The sequence below is a fragment of the Falco rusticolus genome, chromosome 12, assembly GCF_015220075.1.
Source record: "Falco rusticolus isolate bFalRus1 chromosome 12, bFalRus1.pri, whole genome shotgun sequence".
In the NCBI taxonomy this organism is placed as follows: Eukaryota; Metazoa; Chordata; class Aves; order Falconiformes; family Falconidae; genus Falco; species Falco rusticolus.
In genome coordinates, this window is record NC_051198.1 from 23,307,011 (window position 1) to 23,326,795 (window position 19,785).

Genomic DNA, 19,785 nt, shown 5'->3' on the forward strand with positions numbered 1-19,785 from the left:
ATAGTAAAGAAGCTGTGGTCTTTTAAAACCTTCTGGAATATTTGAGATACAATTATTCAATCTTTTAAGGAACTCTGTAATTTTGTTTCAGGTTTCTAAGTGCTTCCTAACCTATTCAATCAGCTGCCCTTTGTAAAGTAGTATGAAAATGTAAAACATTATATAGATGCTATGTATCATAACTAGTAACTTACTAGTTTACTTTCATGTGTACATTGAGTATTTTGGACAGGACATACAGAGAGAGAACATACGTGTACTTCAGAAGAGAATATGTTATGAAGAAATGACTTCTTCAGAAGACTCCTTAAAGACAGCCATAAAGGAAATGGTTTATGTTAGAACAAAAGCATGGTGACTTCTGAATATTACATCACCAAATGAGGAACCCACAAGCAAGACATAATTTTTACTGTAAGTACCATTGCTATAGACAAATACTTACTTTAGTTAAACATTACGGTTTCTAACCATTTTTCATAACTTCAGGTGGTGCACTAGAATATAGAATTAGATTAATTTATTAATAATTAAATCAGAGAAAATGCTTCAATGACATATATATTTGTTCTAAAGAAAGGTGATTTATTTTAGTTAATGGCCTTCCTTGTGAAAGTTGATTTTGTAGTGAAGTCTACACAACACTTGTATGTATTGAACATCTGCTATATCTGAATGGCATAACATAGTTAAATTGCATTAGCTATCCAGTATGCTCTTACTGAGAATGCTTATTTGGGGAGTCCGAGATATCCTTAACTGCTCTGATCACAAATATTACTTGAATATGACGCATATTTGTTTACATATACCAGTGTGATTCTTAATTTGGAGTTTGGAGATTAAGAAATTGTTGACTAGAGTGATCTTTACCACCCAAAAAACACTTAAAACATGCTTTCACTTAAGCATGTTAGTCTGAGTAGTCCCCACTGCAGTCCGATATTGGAAGTCCTTATGTTTTTATTTCGTAATTATCATCAGGTATGTAAATTTTGACTGGAAAGTTTTCTCAGGCCCTGAGGAAAATCTTAGCCAAAATCTGAGAAAGAAAAAAAATAATCCTTTATTGCTTAGACCACATGAAAGAGGAAAACCTGTAGTCTCTCTCAGACTAACGACTTACACTACTAGGTTTCTGAAACAGAGATGAATCTTTTGAGCTATTCTGGGTTTAGAATATTTCCTTTGCTTTTGTGTTGGTTTTGTTCTGGTGCCATGTGTCACCATCCCATCCCCCCGCCCAGCCTCGCCAAAGGAAAGCTTTAGAAAATGTCTTCTTCCTTCCAATGTGATGTATCAGGGGTTTTTGTTTGTTAGCAGGAATTTTCTCCTTCTGCTTGGTTGTCTAGTCCTTGCTGAGCATAAGGGTAAACATAATCTTGAATAATTGTGTTGGATTGGGATGTGGAAAATTACTGACCTTTACTAGTGAGGAACTAGAAACAACTGAGGGCCAGTTCAGTTATGGGAATATGGAGATATGAAAGGTACTGAAGGGTACTCGGTCCTGCCTCCCGAAACTGCAGGTGCTGGTGACTGCATTGTGTTGTGCTTAAAAACAAGAGGTCAGCAAAAGCATTTGATGTGTCAGTAAAAAATATTTTATGTGACTAAGACCCTGACAAATTCCCCGAACAAAGAAAATTCTGGGAAGTCCTCAAATGGGCTATAAATAGGGGCTCTGAAAGATAGCAAATCAGAGAAAAAAAGAACTCAAGAAGAAACACCTCGAGAAATGCAGGATGACTACTTCGGTTCACATCTCTCTCTGACTGGTTATTGTATGTGAACTGGCTTTTCCTCCCTTATGCCTAAGGATGCTTCTCATAGTTACTTTCTGTAGGATTGAGAGACATGAGTATTGCTCATGAATATTTAAGCACTTAAAAGAATGATTGCATTTATTTGTGTATTTTTATTATTTTCAAAAAGAATAAATAAACTGGACAAATTAGTTTTTGATAGCTGTATCAACAGATCACTTGAAATGAAACCTTGGTCATAGACTTCTCCCTTGAGGAGACAAGTTACACAAGGTAGCTTGACACGGAGATAAACAACTTCTCACCTTCATAATAGAACCTTTAGTGCTGTGTAACAGAACTTTATTCTTTCAGTTCTGTTGTTTGCAGAGTTATGTTTCTCTTTTGTCTATTTTTTTTGTCTGTCTACTATTCAGCATTTCTGAAAGTGAACTAGAACTTACCTTTCTTTTAAATGCTTAATTATGCTGAAATGATGGCTTCCAAAATACTTAACCCTTTTTATTGAAGGACGACTTCTCTAATTAATTGAATCCTTTGTCTTATACTCATTTTACTGCTTTAAGGTGTGTACTATGGATGTGGATGCTCAGGCTGGAATTACTGATTAAAAAGCCCAGCCAGTGATCTCTCCTTGTTTTACTTTCTTTCCTTCTCTGCTCCCTCAGACTACCAGTGATTATCTACTTTCCTCTAGAATTAGTTTAACGTTGCCTTCTGAAGCAATGTCAGAGGCTTTAGATAACCTGTCAACCATTAGCACCACAGCTGAAGAATTAGTAGTTTTGAATCTTTAGGAAGCTGATGAACTCAAGCATTTATTTTTTAAATACTGAAAACAAACACTGCCATCACCAACACCAACTTATTTTCTATCAGTTTTCATCCCATGATTCTAAAGAGTATAGAAAACTGCTGAGGTAAGTTGTACTGAGGTATCAAGACTGCTCTAGCACCCAAGTACAGCTGTTCCATAGCCTGCAGCACCACTATAAACGCATGACAAATGAAGAATACGTTTGCAAAGTCTAAAGGAGACCTCAGGCAGGCAGAATGGAATTACCTAACTAGAATTTAAGTAAGGCCCCAGGACCACCTGGGAAGGAAGGCGTTGCTTGCTGTTAGTAGGGTGCCAGGCAGGAAATGTTTTTAGATTATTTACTACATAGAGTAACCTGCACTGCAGTCATAATTTAAAATGATAAAATACTAAAGATAAAAATGTACAGCATCAGTAATTTTCAACTTAGTAATGAGGCGTAATGGAACAGAGCCATCATGTTACATTATGCAATCTGCATTATAGACTATGTGAATATAACTTCAGTTATTTTCTGTCTATTGGGTGAAATTGCAGCAACTTAATATTTAAAAACAAAAAGTACTTTTCAAAAGAAAAGGGAAGAAAATTCCTCCCTGAAATGGAAGTTTTCCATAGGGGCTTGGATTAGTAGGACACAACCCTTTCCTGTATCTATCTGCGGCATTAAATCTGAAGGGTACATCTCAAAAGAGAGTTGGTGCATCATATATAGGAGGAAGGTGGAGGTAAATATTAGCCATGGCCTGTAGCACAAACCCCTTTTCATATGAAAACCAAAATGTAATGCAAACAAGCCAACAAGATCAGACATGATTTGCTTTGAAGGTTGTATCTAATAGACATTTAATCCGTACCTCTTTAGAGTTATTGATGCTGTTTCAGTATTTGTAAGACAGGTGTTTCCAGGAAAGTCATAATCTAAAATAAGAAAGGAGAACTAAGCAGAAATAAGGGAAAATCATAAACAGCCTATTAGCACAAACAGCACCTCAGCATCTTTCTCTGAGGATACTGGAGAAGCTGAGGTGAAAGTCTGCTAACAGAATGGAAAAGAGAAAATATTTATAGTGTTTCTAAATTCTGTAGAAATAGGTATTATGTTTGAAAGCAGAGGAGGAAAAGAAGGTTGTTCCAGAACTGTCACTCATTGTTTGACTAACTGATCACCTTGCAAATATTCTTGGTATATCCTAGATCATGCTTCAGCCAAATGAATATTTTATTCTTGTAGGCTCTGTTCCATTTTTCCACTGTTCTTTAAACTTTCTAGTTTTCTCTATTAAAGAGCTGCATCAATAAATATACCCAGGCATTTGCCAGCCCACTACAGCTGTAAGAACTTAGTTTGCAGAGATTATTTAAATTTATGTACGCTTAGTATGTATGCTTTGTGTTTCTCCTGGCCCTTGGTGAGAATTCTGCTGTGGTCAAGATTTTAAACTTGGAAGTATGCCAAGTCCAAGAGCAGGTGAAAGCTGAAAATTGTCTGGGAGAAGATAATGAGACAGGGTTTGAAAAAGAGAGAGCAAAAAACCAGATGAAAATTAATGCCTAATGCCTGTAAAGTATGTAGTCAAAAAGATAAGCAGTACTGACAAAGCATGTTTGAGAAGTTGAGAGGCATCATGTTGAGATTAAGTAGATGTTTAATACTTTTATTTTAATGTGATTGATTGAGTTAGATAAGATAGATGGTAGTTTAATTTTCTCGTATGTATAACCACTTCCCATCTTAATTAATCTGTAACAAAAAGAGAGGATTTACTTCCTACATCCACTTCTGGAAGAGAAAGGAACCACTTTATGCTGGCAGGCAAATTCATGCAACATTCAACATGGTATAATGCTGAGATCTTCAGTATGATGCGGTAAACCACAAAATAACATGAAGACAAATACCTTTTTGGCCTCCTTCCACTGTTTTATTTATTATATCCTTCTTTATTTTTGACTGGTGGAGAGAAAAAAAATACATGATTTAAAGTGGTGATGACCACTTTTTAGCAATGTTTTGTTTTGAGACAGTACTGCATGAAACATCACAGTAAATGCATAGATTTGTCCATGTGTGATATTTGAGTTACTCAAAGAGAGCTTATATTTCTAAAGGGAGGTCAGAGTGGGCTGGGAGAGGGATGATTTTATTCATGCAGTGTTTCCTGTAAAGATAAAATTCAGGTTCACAGTGAAATGTAATATATTTTAGTCCAGAGTGGTCTAGCACAAATTTGCTGCATTATTTTTCTGCCTCCTTTTTCACATCTCCAGGTGTTTAGGCCAGGATCTAAAAATGCCTTTCTAAACTGTTCTGTTTGCACACTTTGACTAATCAAACCCGTAAGTTTGGGCAGGTTCTGGTTCCTGTTGATATAAGTAATCCAAAATGTTTGGGCAAAAGAGTCCAGTGTGATTTTTCTGAATAAGCACTCAAAAATAAGCAGTCTCTTATTTAAAAGCTTGATGGCAAAATCAAATGATTCAAAAGACATTAACTGAATTAGGAAACTATTTTATTTACTTTGGGATCAGGATTAAGATTATATTATGATGCTTTTTACTGGTGATATGTGATGAAAAAAGAAGCCCAGAATGAATAACATTTTTTCCACAAAATGAGTGAGTTGTTGTACAGGAACAATATATTGGACACAGATAGGTCAGCTGGAAAGAGACTTAGAGCTCGTAACACCACTTTTCCTGCTACTTGATAAGTGTATGTCTCCATATATAAAATCAGTGGGATTCTATACAGGCATAGCTATCCATTCAGAACTGTTGGACAAATTGAAGAAACCCTACCGATCCTATGTTCTAAGCCAAAATATGTTTCTTATTTCTCTATTTAACATGGACCAAGCTTTCCATCAAAGCTGAAAAAAATTATTTTCATTTCATATGTTTTTACTAGAAATGTTACGTGTAGATTATTTAGGAGAAAAATGATTTTGACTCATTTTCTCCCTCAAAGATTTGGAGTAATATATGCACTATCATATTATAAACTGAGCAGCTGTTAATATCAGAAAAAAATCTTAACAGTCACTTGAATGATGGAGTGGTGGCTGCTGAACTGTTCATTTGAAAACCCATTGAGTTGCACAGTAATCATAGACTCTCCAGTTTCATTGTCCTTTATGCCACTGAGAAATGCCTGCTGTTTTGTTCTGTTTTCATTTTCATCACGCTTCAAACCAAAAATGTATCACTGCCTAAAAATGTGTTGGTAGGTAACAGAGAAAAGCAAGTGAAAGGTCAAATCTCTTGCAAACTGGTAAAACCACATAACTGAAATTTAAATAGAAACCACATTATATGACCAGAGATAAACAACTTACGGGTTGTACTATAATTTATAAAGCTAAGAACATTATCATTAAGGGCGCCTGGGACTGTAGCACTGAAGAATAAGACAAAATTCCCATGGACTTGCCCTTAGATGTTGTTGGGCTCTTGCTTAGCTGAAGTAAGGACATTTGTTTGGATTCTCTCTGCTAATACTTCTTAAAAGAGGTATTTCCCACTCTTCACAAAAATACACGTAAAAAACAAAAACTCCTCAGTGGGAGACATGCCCATATAATGATTTTATCTTGCTAATGTTGCCATTATTCCCTCAAATAGATATTTCAGTTTTACCATCTACCATTTGCTTTATATTTGCTCACGAAACAACTTTGTGTATTGTATACACTTATGTTACACACAGAAAGCTTAGTAGAATGCTGAAGAAAGTGCTGATACCATACTCTGTTTTCTCAGACTTGTAACTTTACCTCCAACAGACTCTTACAGGCTGCTGCAGGATTCCCTTCAAAGTCTCATTATGCCCCCATTCCGTGGTTGGTGAGGATAGCTTCAGAGATGTTACTACCATACTGGAAGCGGTGGGAGGGATGCAAAGGCCATACCAAAGGTTGTGCAGATGATCTTTGTCATATGGAAGACAGGAGCTCAGATCATATGCCCAGCTATAAACACATGGCTTGAGGTTGTGTGGCCTCAAGAGCTCTGAGAGTTGAATCTTCACCCCCTTTATGGAGTACTCTAATGCTGTAAGTCAACAAGGCCATGGCAGCTGCTGGCTGTACTTGCTAACCCACACGTACACCAGAAGAGATCTGCCTTCAGCCCCACTGTTTCTCTCACGTGGAGAAAGCAAAGCCTTGAACACCTGGTTACACATTTGAATAAGAGATTGTATTTGACTATTACAGTACCAGTGCTGCCTGAACTGCTTCTGTGCAACTCTCCTGTAGAAAGGGAGGCAGATCAGCGGGGTCCACCTGTAGTGTGCACATGTTCCTGGCTGAGCCTGGTGTATGTAGTCTGATCTCTCACATGAACAAGCATTTGCTTCCAAAGAAATCCAGGCAGGCAGAAATCAAATGCTGAAGCTGAGTGCAACATTTTGAAAACCACAATGAACTTGTATTATATACTTTTTAAAAAAGGTGTTCTGCCTCCAGTATAATCTTGGCAATTGCAAAGAACCAGATCAAATGCTGAAATGATATCCACTACCAATTCATCAAGGAGAGGGTTTCTAAAGTTTTCTTGAGGCCTTCAGATGAGACACCAACTACTTTCAAATGTTACTGTAATTATTTATAGGAATTTTGAAAGCCATTGGTCGAGAAGAGTGTAAAAAACACAACTGCAGAAATAAGCTGGTCTGGAACTAAAGTAGGAAGATGTGTAGCCCTTGTTGCTGATCTATATGCAGAAATAACATGATGAAAATTGATAGGCATCATCATACTTTTGCTTTCATTTGGAAAATACATGTAAAGAATAAACTGTAGGAGGCTGAAAGTAAAATCCTATTAATGTACAAGTCACTGTTGCTTGGATTTGATGACGTCTGGAATGCAATTTCCAACAGAACAGTTGTAAAAAAATGGCAGAGAAGGGCCTTGCTGAAGAGCTCTGCTGATGTAGCTCAGCCTTGCTGCAGTCGGTATTTCTGAATATGAGCTATACTTTGCCATCTGTCTTCTGGACCACCATTTTCTCTCTTTGTACCATCAGCAAACAGAGAGGCAAGACACTCAGGAGGTGCTGCATGCTACCACTTCCCTTGTTCTTTGTATGTGCTGCTTGGAGTTGAGTCCTTTTTTGAGAATGTGGCAATTACCACCTAATGTGACACAGCGATGGCTTTATGGTTGCTCTGTGACTTAACTGAGACATGGCCAGCTCTCAGCCTGTGCAGTAAAGGCCACTGACCCAAGCAGAAAGTAACAGTACTTGTCCTCTTCAAGATGGGACAGAATTCTTGCCTTTACCAAGTGTATGATACAGAAGTAAAAGTAAGTGTAAAACTGCACAGAAATCAATACTGATGCTCAGTGAAAGCAATGTTTCGTGGCAGATATTTAACTAGACAGTTTTTCTTCGTGATTGCCTGGGCACTGCATGTGAACTGTGTTGCCTTTTCCTTGTATAGCAAGTGTTTTGGGAATCTTTTCTTTAACTACTTAGAGCTGCTGCAAGAGTCTTGGTTCTCTTGCTGCCTAAATGCAACCTGATGTTAAAAAATTCAAAAGAAGCTGATATATAGTCTGCACCTTTTTACCAAGGGTAAGAAAAGATTAATTTAATGAACAAGGAATTGGTAGCAGTGGTATACATCTGGTTTTCTTAAAAAAAATGTATAAAAATTGCATCTGAAAAGCCTATCTTTTATGTATATAAGGAGAATAAACTGTTTTCGCATAAGTAAAATCCTCAGAGAGGAGGAACCATATGTTACCGACTTTGCAAAATACACATTTTTTTATCATTTATATACTTCATTCTATCAATCTTGTCCTCGTACAGACTGTAAGGAGGCCAGGATACTTATATTCAAGAATCTGCTTCAGGTTTCTATTCAGGTGAGACGTGTCCAGCAAAAGGGGACACCACCATGAAGAGCTCACCCAGACTGCCATTATGTTGTGAAAAGAAGGCACACAGGCGAGGAATGAAATTCTGTACAGAAGTTTTCTGTAACTTACAGGTGCTATTGCTTCTGTAGAGAGCTGAACACTGGTGCAAGGAAGAGAACCTCTTCACAATGCAAACGTGCTTAACACAAGTGCAAAGCCATGGAGTGGCTTAAAAGATCAAATTGAAAACCGGTGGATGTGTAATGTCTCTCCACAGAGATGTAATGTCAGGAAAGAAAAATGCAGCTATATCCAGGAAACACATTTATCAAGAGTCTTTGCAGAAGTATTTGGGATTTCCAGTAAACCATAACAAACGCTGTAGAAATCCTGTTTTTAGCTGTGGGTGGAGGACAGCTTCTTCACAAAAACTCAAGTACATTTAAAGCTATGGGGAGACAGGACTTTAACGGGATAGTGATGGCAGAACTGTGGATGCCTCCAGCTGTATGACTTGAGAGTGCTGTAAGACAGCCTGTATGACAGATCTGTAGACAGAAAATCATCAGCTTTTAAGAGGAGAGTCGTTCTGGGCACAGTTTGGCAGTCCTCAGAGTTAAAAACAGGGGGAAGTCTCCTGTCTTCTCTGCTGAACTCCTACCTGTCCTTTCAAAATTCTCCAACTAGGTAGGCATTTTTCTGGGAACATTGGTGTTGGCTTCTCCAAAAGCTATTCACTGATCCATTGGGCACTGTGCACTTTTCATTTTAAACTAACATTAAAATGTGCATCAGAGCTCTGTTTCCCATAATCTATGGGAAAAATGATAGGTGGGAATTTTACTTTTACTGAGTTTATTCAACACTGCATAGTGCCTTACCCATGCACAGCTTTTGCTCATGGATGTAATTGTGCCGTGTACTCTACCTATGTGTGTCTATTTGCATCACCGCAGAGATAACATATAGTAATAGGGATGTACGACTTTTGTGAAAAAACAATGCCTTCATCCAGGTTGGTGGCAGACAGGAATGCACATCTGGCATAGCGGGTCAAGGTTGTGTTGCTGTTCTTTGCTACCATGAATTGGAGATGCTGAGAAATTTTCTCGAGGTGTAATAAAATATCTTTGATGACAGAAGCCAGTTCTTCAAGAAAAAAAAACTTTGCTCACAGGAAAGCACTAGTTTAACTGAAACTTCCCATGGGGACCTGCATTTCAGCTCCACCGTGGACACAACAGTGCAACTACTTGGTACTGCCACGCTAGTTAATGTGCTGGATCAAGCTGATTAATACTGTCTCTTCACTCTTCCATAGTCCAGTTGAGGATCCTAACCTACAGTTTAGTTGCTTTTGTGCGATGTGTGAGGGTCTTTTACCTAGTTCTAAACAACAACAAGAACAACAAAACTTAAAAAGTTTTCATTCTCACAGTATGTGGAAGAGTGCATTCACATGTGTGGGAAGATCCAGTTTCTATTCTACCTACCTGTGCAGTCAGTGCACACGCTTCCTTCTTAGTTTTGCTTCAGCAATTGCCTGGCTTCTTAGATCCTCCTCAGTAGCAAATAAGTCGTATCAGCCTCTGACACCATTTAGATGAAACAATGCAAGGTTTTTATTTACCCAACATAAGAAAAGTAACTCTTAACAGGAAAGAAAATGTAAATGGAAAAATCCTGAAAACACTTAGATAACCAAACAACCCACGGTCAACCTGTGCTCCCTCCTATGATTCATTTTCCTAGCTCTGTCCACAAATATATATTTTTTTTCCTCCAACTGCCCCAGAAAGGGTTGTCCTTCTATTCACTGTGACAGTTTTTCTATTTCAGATGGGTGCAAGCACAGCCTTTTCTGCAATTTCCAAACATGTATTATAAACAGAAGTACATTGTAGGGGGAAGTAACCTTGCTAACCTATGCAAATACCAGAGAAGTGTGAGGATTATATTAAAAAGGGTAAAAAAGGGTTAGTAATATGAAGAAGCAGAAAAAGTAGAAAAAGGCTGTTCCCAACTGCTTTTAAAATCTGTCTTTAAATTATTCACTTGGCATTTTGAGAGCTCACAATTTGATTTTTGTCACTCATCTTAATATTTAATCACAATTTTTAATTATACTAGTAACTTGAGGCTACTTCTTAACTCAGCAATAGCTTCATCTTCTATTAATAAACGGTACATATCCTTGGCTTTGACACTTACTTGCTGCGAGTGTTTTGGCTTTGATAGAACACGCAGTCCGGGACACCGTTATTGCCTCTTAAATCTCAGATCTTCTCAAGTTATCACTACAGTGTTTCACCCTGATGATGGTAACTTAGCATAAAAATGTTCAATTTTCACTGTGGTTCTTAGTGCTACTGTTGCTAAAAATACTGGAGATCAGAGAACAAGTTCTTGGAAAACAGTCTTATTCTAGAAGACATTTTTCCCCAGATGATTTTTCTTCTCCTTAGGCTAGAGAAGGGACAGACTGGTCCTGAGAGGTGTGGGTTGGAAGAATGTTACATCTCTGTGTGTGTTTGAGAGGGTTTGAGATGAAGGTCTTGGATTTTTCAAGCTGCATGCCAAATGAACTCCCATGCTGGGGTTGCGGCGCTCATGTGGCAGTGGGCTGCACTGGTTTGGAGGCTGCTGGGGGACCTGAGCCAATGGGCATGGCTTTGTCTGGGATGCAGAGGCCATCCAGCCCATATCCACAAGGGAACAGTAAAAGATGTGGGACTTGCTGAGCTATCCACTCTCCCAACAGCTCCCTGAAGTCTATGTGGCTCTGTGAAGACTGCAGAATGTGGTTTATGGGTTCAGGAAGGTTCACCATCAATCTGCTGAGCCTCTGAGACCAATCTGTTTTTGCAGGCAGCATGTCATTTTTTATAAATTGACCAGTCTCTATTTTACAACATTAGGTTTTTGTTCTCATCCTCCCTATTGAGAGGTTGTTCCAGAAGCTGGCTCTTCTCATGCTTATTGTGATTTCCAGCCAAAATTTATTCGCAGAATGGTTTTGTTTTTGTGCCAACATGGTCCATGAGCTCAAAAAAGTCTTTTTGATTGATCTACATACAGCAATCAGATGTCTTTTCAGCCTTCATTTTGCCAGAATAAGTGAGCCAAGCTCTTCCAGTTTCCTCTGAAAGAATGCATCTAGAAGCCGCCTTTGCTGCTTTTTGGGTTAATTTTTGTGGACCACCAATGACTAGAACTAAGTGCACTTTTCCCACTGATATTTTACTGGGGCCTGTAGGCTGGCATGCAGGACTGATAGCCCTTGCTGGCCAAACCCCACCTCCTATGTATTGTTGACACCAGCAAAAATAATCAGTATAAACAAGATGGTGGTTTTAACAGGACTTCTAATAAATTTCATTAAAACAGACTAGAAGGGCCTAGTTTATTAGGTGGCACTTTGTATTCATACAGTGATAACACAAGGATCAGGAACCAGAAGACACTGGCCCATATGGGTAGTTCTGTTTGTAGGTGGGTCCGAAAGAATCAGTACGCCAAATTGTGTGATGTTTGGTGGCTTTCTGTTCAGTGGCTGGCCACTTGGGATTCCTTTAAAAAGTGCTAGCTCTCCTCATTTACTTAAAGGAGACCTGCTGCTTGTAACAATCACCTTCCTATGGCCAGAAAGCTTATTTTAGACTTGGGTTGAAGCAAGGGTTTAAGGATAATTGGACTCTGAACAGTCATAAGCAGAAGCGTAACATTCCTTGCACAATGTATCGCTTTGAACCAGAACAGATCAACAGCAAGAGGAAGATGAAAAGAAGCATCAGCTTCCCTCCCTCACAAGCCCAGTGTCACACATGCCCAACACATACTTGTCAGTTTACCCATTACAATTTGGAAGATTCATCACAGTTACAAGATTCAACCTGGGCACTAGCATTAATCACCACTAAGAGCACTCAATGGTATCTGAAGAAGAACAGAAAAGACCCCATGCATCCAGTATCAGAAACATAGAAGACAATGTGAGGGATGAAGGACCTGGAATGAATAGCAGCTAAGGACTACAGCTATTGCATCTGGGGTTCTTGAGAAATGCATCAGGCAGAGGGATTAAAGGAGAATTTTGTCTCTTCAAAAAGAAAAGTTGCTAAAGAGAAAGGTGAGCAAAAGCTAGCTACTCTTTTTTTCTAGTAACCTCAGGCCAGGGGCAGTGGATATTATTTAATAACCTACAATTAAAGAAGAGCAGTCTAATTATCAGTTTGTGCAAAAAAAAGTTGTGTCACACTCTTTGAAAGAATGAAATTCTGAGAGCGTTAATTGTATGTGAAATACCCAGAAGAGAAATGTATTTGATATTTGTAAAAAAACCCATGCTTTTTTCTCTGTTTATGGGATCCTAATTTTGAGATCAGATTGCCATAGAGAGACCAAAACTGAGAGAGAAACACTGCATGAGATTCTGACTTACATCTAGAAGCAGCTGTGTTAGTTTGCCAGGCTGAGAACACTCTTGGATGAGAATGCAAGTTTTAGGAAGGAAAGGGGTGATGGCACAGTAGATTGGGCTGACAAACAAGTCTTATTTAAGAAGAAATATGGATTGACGAAGTAAAAAATAAACAACTTCAACAGTTCAATTCTCACATGGAGTGAATTTGCAAGAAGTAATGTAAAAATTTACACCGGACAGAAAAAAAGGAAAAGTAAACAATGCCTGGCCCTCAGTAGAGCTACTATTTTGGCAGGAAACAAAACTATGAGTGGGAAGCTGTATCTAAAAGGAAATTAAGTATACGTATTCTGCACGGTAAAAGAAGATTGTTCTGTGGAAATTGCTCAGATAGAGAGCTATTTCAAATGACTGAAACGCCCCTTTGAACATGAATGGAATTGTTGTTGCTTATAAATTGGATATTGATACCCAGCTCAATATGAAATCTTAAGTCAATTTGAATACAAACAAAAAAGCCCAGGTTGCGCAGTAACAAACTCAGTTCTGTAATAGCTGTATACAAACTAAATGTAGTTGCCAAGCAGTCTCTTGAAAACATAGAAATTTACTTATTATTGAGGGAGACAGAATTTGGAAATGTGCATGGTACTTCATCTCACAGGGAGAACGTGTAAGCTAGAAGGCCAGAAGCACTTGGAAGTAGAAAGAAAAACAGCTTAGAAAAAACCTTCAAACTAAATTAGGATATAGGCAGAAAAGAAAAAAAATTATAAGGCAAACTTCACAAGGGAAAAAGAAAATCAGTCATTACAGTTGTAAGAGAACAGTAAGGAAAATTTAGAACAAAGTTCAGAAGTTGTTAAACATACATGCATAATTAAACTTTCTATCCATGATCATGATATCCATTATATATTTTGGAGATTTTAGAAACAAATGTCCATTACAAAGGAGAAAAATGACCCAGTTCTCCTGGCGCACATTTACAGCTGAGTACACAAAGAACTAAAGCCCAACCTGTTAACAATTTCTTGTCCACAGGGAACTCCCTGTGAAATGTTGTCAAGTCACTGTTTTCTGGGTCACTTTGATAAAAATGGACGTAACAGCACTTTTCCACCTCAAAGAATTAATGAAATAAAGTTAACTTCACAATATTTAGCATATATATGCTATTGTAATGAAGCCAATACACACATCTTACCTAGTCAGACTTAGTAGTCTGTACTAGAGAGAAAAATTATGGCAAGAACTAAGGGAATAACTTTGAATAATTGGCATGCCATTCATTCTAAATTAATGGGTGACTGCTTTGGCTTGGTTCATATGCTGATTTTGAATCTGATGGGTAAGCGAGTTTCTATCATAGTTCCACTTTATCCAAAACCAAGCTGTGTACACCTTTTTCCGGTACACTTTTTTTTAGTGTTTGCCTTTCGTGCTTTCCTGCGGTTAGTATTTTCTGAGAGCTGTGCTCTGCTGAACGCCCGTGGAAACCTCTTAAGCAGGTAGACTACTTCTGTCATGGTATGTGGGAGTCCTTCCCATTTCCCTGGGCTCACAAGCAGATGCAGGCTGAATGCCATTGCTGTACAAGACCCAGGCATGTGCCGATCCCTTGTCCCCACACCTCTCAGACCCAGTTCTCATGCCAAGGAAAGCTTGAGCCCAAAGCCTGAGCGTGAGCCATGGCATGTTGTAGCCGGGCGTTGGTCTGAACGCTCTTTGGAGCAGGACCCTGGGGCATGCCAAGGCATGCATGGGAACATAAATATAGACACAGCCATAGATAATGTGAGAACTGAATGCCTGTAAGTTTTTAGGCTTCCTTTGAAGTCGATGGGAATTCGCCTGAATAAGGTATGTGTAAAAATGGAATAAAAGTGTTCAGTTTTGGCCTGTTAGGACATGGGTGCCAATAGAAAATGCTTTATTGCCAAAATCATAAGCGGCTAAATATTTGGGGATTAAGAATACTCCACCCAATGGCTTTCTGGTTAAAGCATTCACAGGGAGGTGGAAGATGTGAGCCCATATCTCCTCTCCTGACTCCTGGGTGGATGTTTCCAGCTACTGAGTTGCACCAAGTGGTGCCTTTTAGCTCTTTGTTCTCCATCTTTCCTCACTCCCCACTTTTTACTCTGTTCTTGTCACATTAACAAGCCCACCAAAACAGCATCTGGAACCTGAAGTGTGGACAGATCCTCCTTTGAGAGATTTAAATTGCAGAGCTTGACAGGGTTTAGTACATTTCTTTTTCTGTAGTGTCGCCCAGTGGCTAGTTGATAGCAGTTCCTGGAAGACCACTGTGGGTTCCCCTCATGGGTGACCGACTTTCCCCACATGTTACATGGGGAGCTCAGGCTCTACCTTTGGACTGCATCGGCTGTGTTCGGCTAAAACTAGGTGCATCAGTGCAGAGCATGGTGGCTTTTAAATCACTGTGTTGACTAAGCCCAAAACCTGTAAGAGCCAAGGTGAAATCACAAGAAATAATGAACAAAGCTTGGCTGACCTTACTTACAGTGGTGTAATCTAAGTCAGTGAGGTTGCATCAATATGCAGTAACTGACTGAATCTGGACTGGAAGAAAGACTAGGTCACCTACCCTTGTCCTCTGTTATTGCAGGCAGCTAGACCATGTAAACCCTTTCACAAACTAGGGGACTGGAGCATCTCCCTGGTGAGGAAAGGCTGACAGCGCTGGGCCTGTTCAGCCTGGAGAAGTGAAGACTGAGAAGGGACCTTATCAATGCATGCAAATATCTTAAGGGTGAGTGTCAAGAGAATGAACGGAGCCAGGCTCTTTTCAGTGGTGCCCAGAGAGAGGACAAGGGGCAACGGGCACAAACAGCAACACAGAGAGATTCCATCTGAATATCAGGAAGATCTTCTTTACCTTGAGGGTGGCAGAGCCCTGGCACAGGCTGCCCAGAGAGGCTGTGGAGTCTCCTTCTCTGGAAACATTAAAAACCTGCCTGGATGTGACTTTGTGCAACCTGCTCTAGGAGAACCTGCTTCAGCAGGGGGTTGGACCAGATGATCTCCTGAGGTCCCTTCCAACTCTGAACGTTCTGGGATTCTGTGATTCTGTGACCCTCCAGCCTCCAGCTTGACATTATACATTCTATAGCCTTAAATGAATATGAGCCCAAGGAACATAAACTTACCGACTTTACTACTGCAGCATCTTGTATGTCAGTATGTCTGTAGTAAGGAGGCTTAGGGAACACTTACGGTGAGACAGGGAGTCCCATGCTGCAAGTCAGAAAGTCACACATTTCAATGCCAGTATTCTGTTCAGCTAAGTGATACCTCTATCTTTGTTGCATTATAGGAGTGTTCATTAACAAGTTCATTACACTACTGATATTTATTAATTATGTAGTATAACCTTTTTCTGATATACTAATATGATTTTAATATTATAGTAATAATTAGAGCTTATAGCTAGTCTATGAATGCAGTATGTGGAGATAATACAGATGTATACCTATCTAACATGTGCAAGTGGTATATTGAAGGATGCATTGCTGTCAGTTAATCAGTAATTGTTTTATATGGCTTCAGTGTTATTTACTTTAAGAAAAACATGGCTGGGTGAGGCACATTCATTTGTGTTTTTCCATATGTAGGTTTCTGTCAAGCATTCTAAACACCAGCTATTGGGCATATGTTCTTCCCTAAGTGGTCATTTTGAATGGCTAGTAGTTCAGCAGTTATTGACAGGTTGCTTTCTGGTCTAAAATTAGAGGAATGTGTGGATCCTTGTACGCAGCGTGTATTCAAGTAATAACGAAAGTGATTGATGATAAAAAGCTTTCTTTCTACTCTTCTGTCATCAACAACCTATTGGGATCAAGAGAACACTGGGATAGAAATTAATCTTCCTTGAGTTATTCTATACAGTCAACTGATGGGAGATTTCTTTGATCTCATTCAGTTGAAATTGATTAATTCTGTTAATTACTCTGTTTGAACTGAGTTAGCAGGAATTTTCTGCGTGTTGCAGCATCCTTGATGGTTTTTCTTCTCGCATGCTAAACAAGTAAACTTGGTAAAGAATTTGAAGGGAGGTGGTGTCAGTGTAGGGTTTGCTGACTAAGATTGATGATGACTATCAGTGATAAATATCTGTAGAAGTGATCAGATGTAATTTGTTTCTGCACTTGGATTTTTCATTGAAACTGTCATTGGTTAAAATGCATAAACAGTCCTTGGAGCAGGAACTCATGTCTTCCTCTGCCAAGTGAATAATAATCACTAAGCTAGGAATGTTTTCTCTCTTTCTCCCTCTGTCTTTTTCCCACCTCGTGAATCCCGAGTTCTACAGGAAGAACTAGGATTACATTTGAATTCTTTAATGCCTGCTAGATTATGGGATTGTCATAAATCTAAGGACATCCTTTGAATCTCATGCCTTCTGCTTATTACCCTGATGACTGCTTAGTAGGTTCTGATTAACATTGATAGTGGGACCCTAATCTCCTACCCGGAGTCTGTTTTTTCCAGTAAGCAGGGTGCTGGGAACTGTCAAAATAGGCTGACACGGACTAAAAGATTTGTCTCATAATGAGGAGATGGCTGCTTAAGGTTTGTCAGCCACCCTGAAATCCACCTTTGCTCTAACTAGCTTTCAGTCAAAAATAAAATAAATTTATTATACTAAAATGTTAAGATTAAAACAAAAATAAATCAGTGACTATTTCTGAAGAGAGGTATGAGAAACGAAACATATTGTAGCTACATCTCTTTCTAGTTAGGCTTCAAGTTGATTCATCTTTCCCATGTAGCTAGTAGGCGCTTAAGCCCAAACAATTTCCAAAATAATTGCCACAGCCCTCTGGTGCTGGGATCCAGTTCTCATGCATATTCCTTTGGAGTGCCCTTTGGTGACAGTGTAGGCTCTGCTGGAAGTCAGCAGCTAACTGACTCTGAAGAAACCCTTTATGCAATAGGAAGGCAAAAAATAATGACAAGCTCAGTACTTGCTCTGGGGGTAAACAGGTCATTTACCTGTTTTCAGTAAAATTCTTTCTGCTGATGGCAAGGGACGTTAAACTTCCTAAGCACCTGTGTAAGTATATCACTATTTATAACACTCAAGTATAAACCTTATTTTGCACAAATATGTAAGTGGGGACAACAAATACAGGTCAGTAATATTTCCTAGAGACCAGACACAATTACAGGACTGCGCACCTGAATCGAGTAATGTGTTAGGATCAGTGATTTTTAAGCATGGCTTGCTGAAATGGAGGGAGCCCCAGTTATAGGCTCTCTCCAGGAATGTGAAAGATGTGGATTTAAATTCTTTTATGCAGAAGAAATAATTAGAGTCCTTTTTCCCCTTATCCTGAGAGAGTCTTCCAATCATTGCACTGTTGCATAAAATCTGGTGGAGGCTTTTCTTCTATTTATGTTTTAAAAGGAAGTGGTAACCATCCCTACATTTTACATAAAGTTTGTTCTGCTAGCATTCCAGAAAAGCCAAATAAACTCCCCTGAGGAGATAAGTAAGGAAGGCTTATTTTCTGGATCAATTGAGCATAAAAATGCCATTAGTGTTGAGCAGCATGGTGGGAAGTGTATTTGTGTCCAGAAGCAGAAAGCTTGCTAAAGGACACCAGTGGTGAAAACTGAGCCACACAGAAATTAAAAAGAAATGTTTTTTTCAGGATCACGATTTTGCATATAGGTGCCTCTGTCCAAGAGAGATGCCATGTCTGTCCCTGGCACAATGATACAGAAAAACCCAAAGCAGCTGACACAGAGGTAACCCCAGAACTGGAGGCAACACGTATGTGCTATAGGAGTACTGTATTTGAGCCAGTTTGCCATGCTGAGAGGTCAGTTACTAGTTTGAGTGTGCTGCTGTGAAGACCATACCTGCCCTACCTTCAGCAGCTGGCAATGTTTTTGTGTTACGGTGCACAATCTTGTGCATGCAGCAGCTTGCTCTGAACTCCCACACCGCTCCTTGTGCGGTGTTCCGCCGTGATGTTCAAAATCCTTCACATCTGGGTTACATGTATTTATATAGATTTGCTAGCAGCATGCAGGTCCCTGTAAGTTAGGAATAAGGGATATTTTTCCCACAAGTTTACTATGCTAATTACAATATTGTGATCATAGCTGACTTTCCAAAATACTCTAGGCAATTTTTACGAGTAAGAAAAATCATCAGATCATCCCTCTAAAATAAAGAAAGAAATTGCCAATGAGTCCCCAAGAATCTGGTACAAATGTTCAGCCTGAGGCTTACTTACTTACTGCTTTTGTTGCATTTCTTCCATTGAGATATTCTTATTGGATGAAGCCTTAAGTACATTTTGTGAATAGTAATCCCCTTTATATCCGAAGTTGTTATGGGAGAGAACATGAAAAGCTAGGAAAGCAGTAATTTCAGGAATTTGTTTCTTCATGGCTTTTCTATTAAATTTTCTTGGCAATTACTCTTCTTAAATCGGTATACTCCCATTTTTAACAAAAAAATAATGGAAAGTTTACATGAATTGTTACAGGGGGTCACTTACGATATATGTGGCCAATACAAATAATTTAGAAGAACAATAATTTTCATTGAAGAATACCTTTTACACTAGCATAATTAATTTTTTCCAATCTTACTTTGCCCATTTATGTGATAGGGCAAGTGACCTTTTTGGGCAAGTGATTATAAAAGTATTAAGATGTTGAGCATTTTAGAAATAGAACAGCCTTCATGTCCAGGCTGCTAAAATGTCATGGAAATTTCATAATATTAATTTTAGCTGGTTTATGTGAAGGGGTCATATAAAGCAACTTTCTCACCAGTCACAGTCCTAAGTGTGTCTGGTTGTCTTTGGTGCCTGGGGTATTTACATCTGGGGTATATTTACATTTGCTATGCAAAGAGGA

The 19,785-nt window shown here is 38.9% G+C and overlaps 1 protein-coding gene across 1 annotated transcript in view; it reads left to right on the forward strand.

Annotated features, from left to right (window-relative positions):
* Positions 1 to 235: 235 nt before the first annotated feature.
* Positions 236 to 19,785, forward strand: part of KCNK2 (potassium two pore domain channel subfamily K member 2) — a 104,157-nt gene continuing 84,607 nt past the window's right edge. The window contains exon 1 of the mRNA XM_037406005.1: positions 236 to 414. Within this exon, the coding sequence (XP_037261902.1) occupies positions 381 to 414 (34 nt within the window). The 5' untranslated portion in view covers positions 236 to 380. The remainder of the gene's footprint in view (positions 415 to 19,785) is intronic.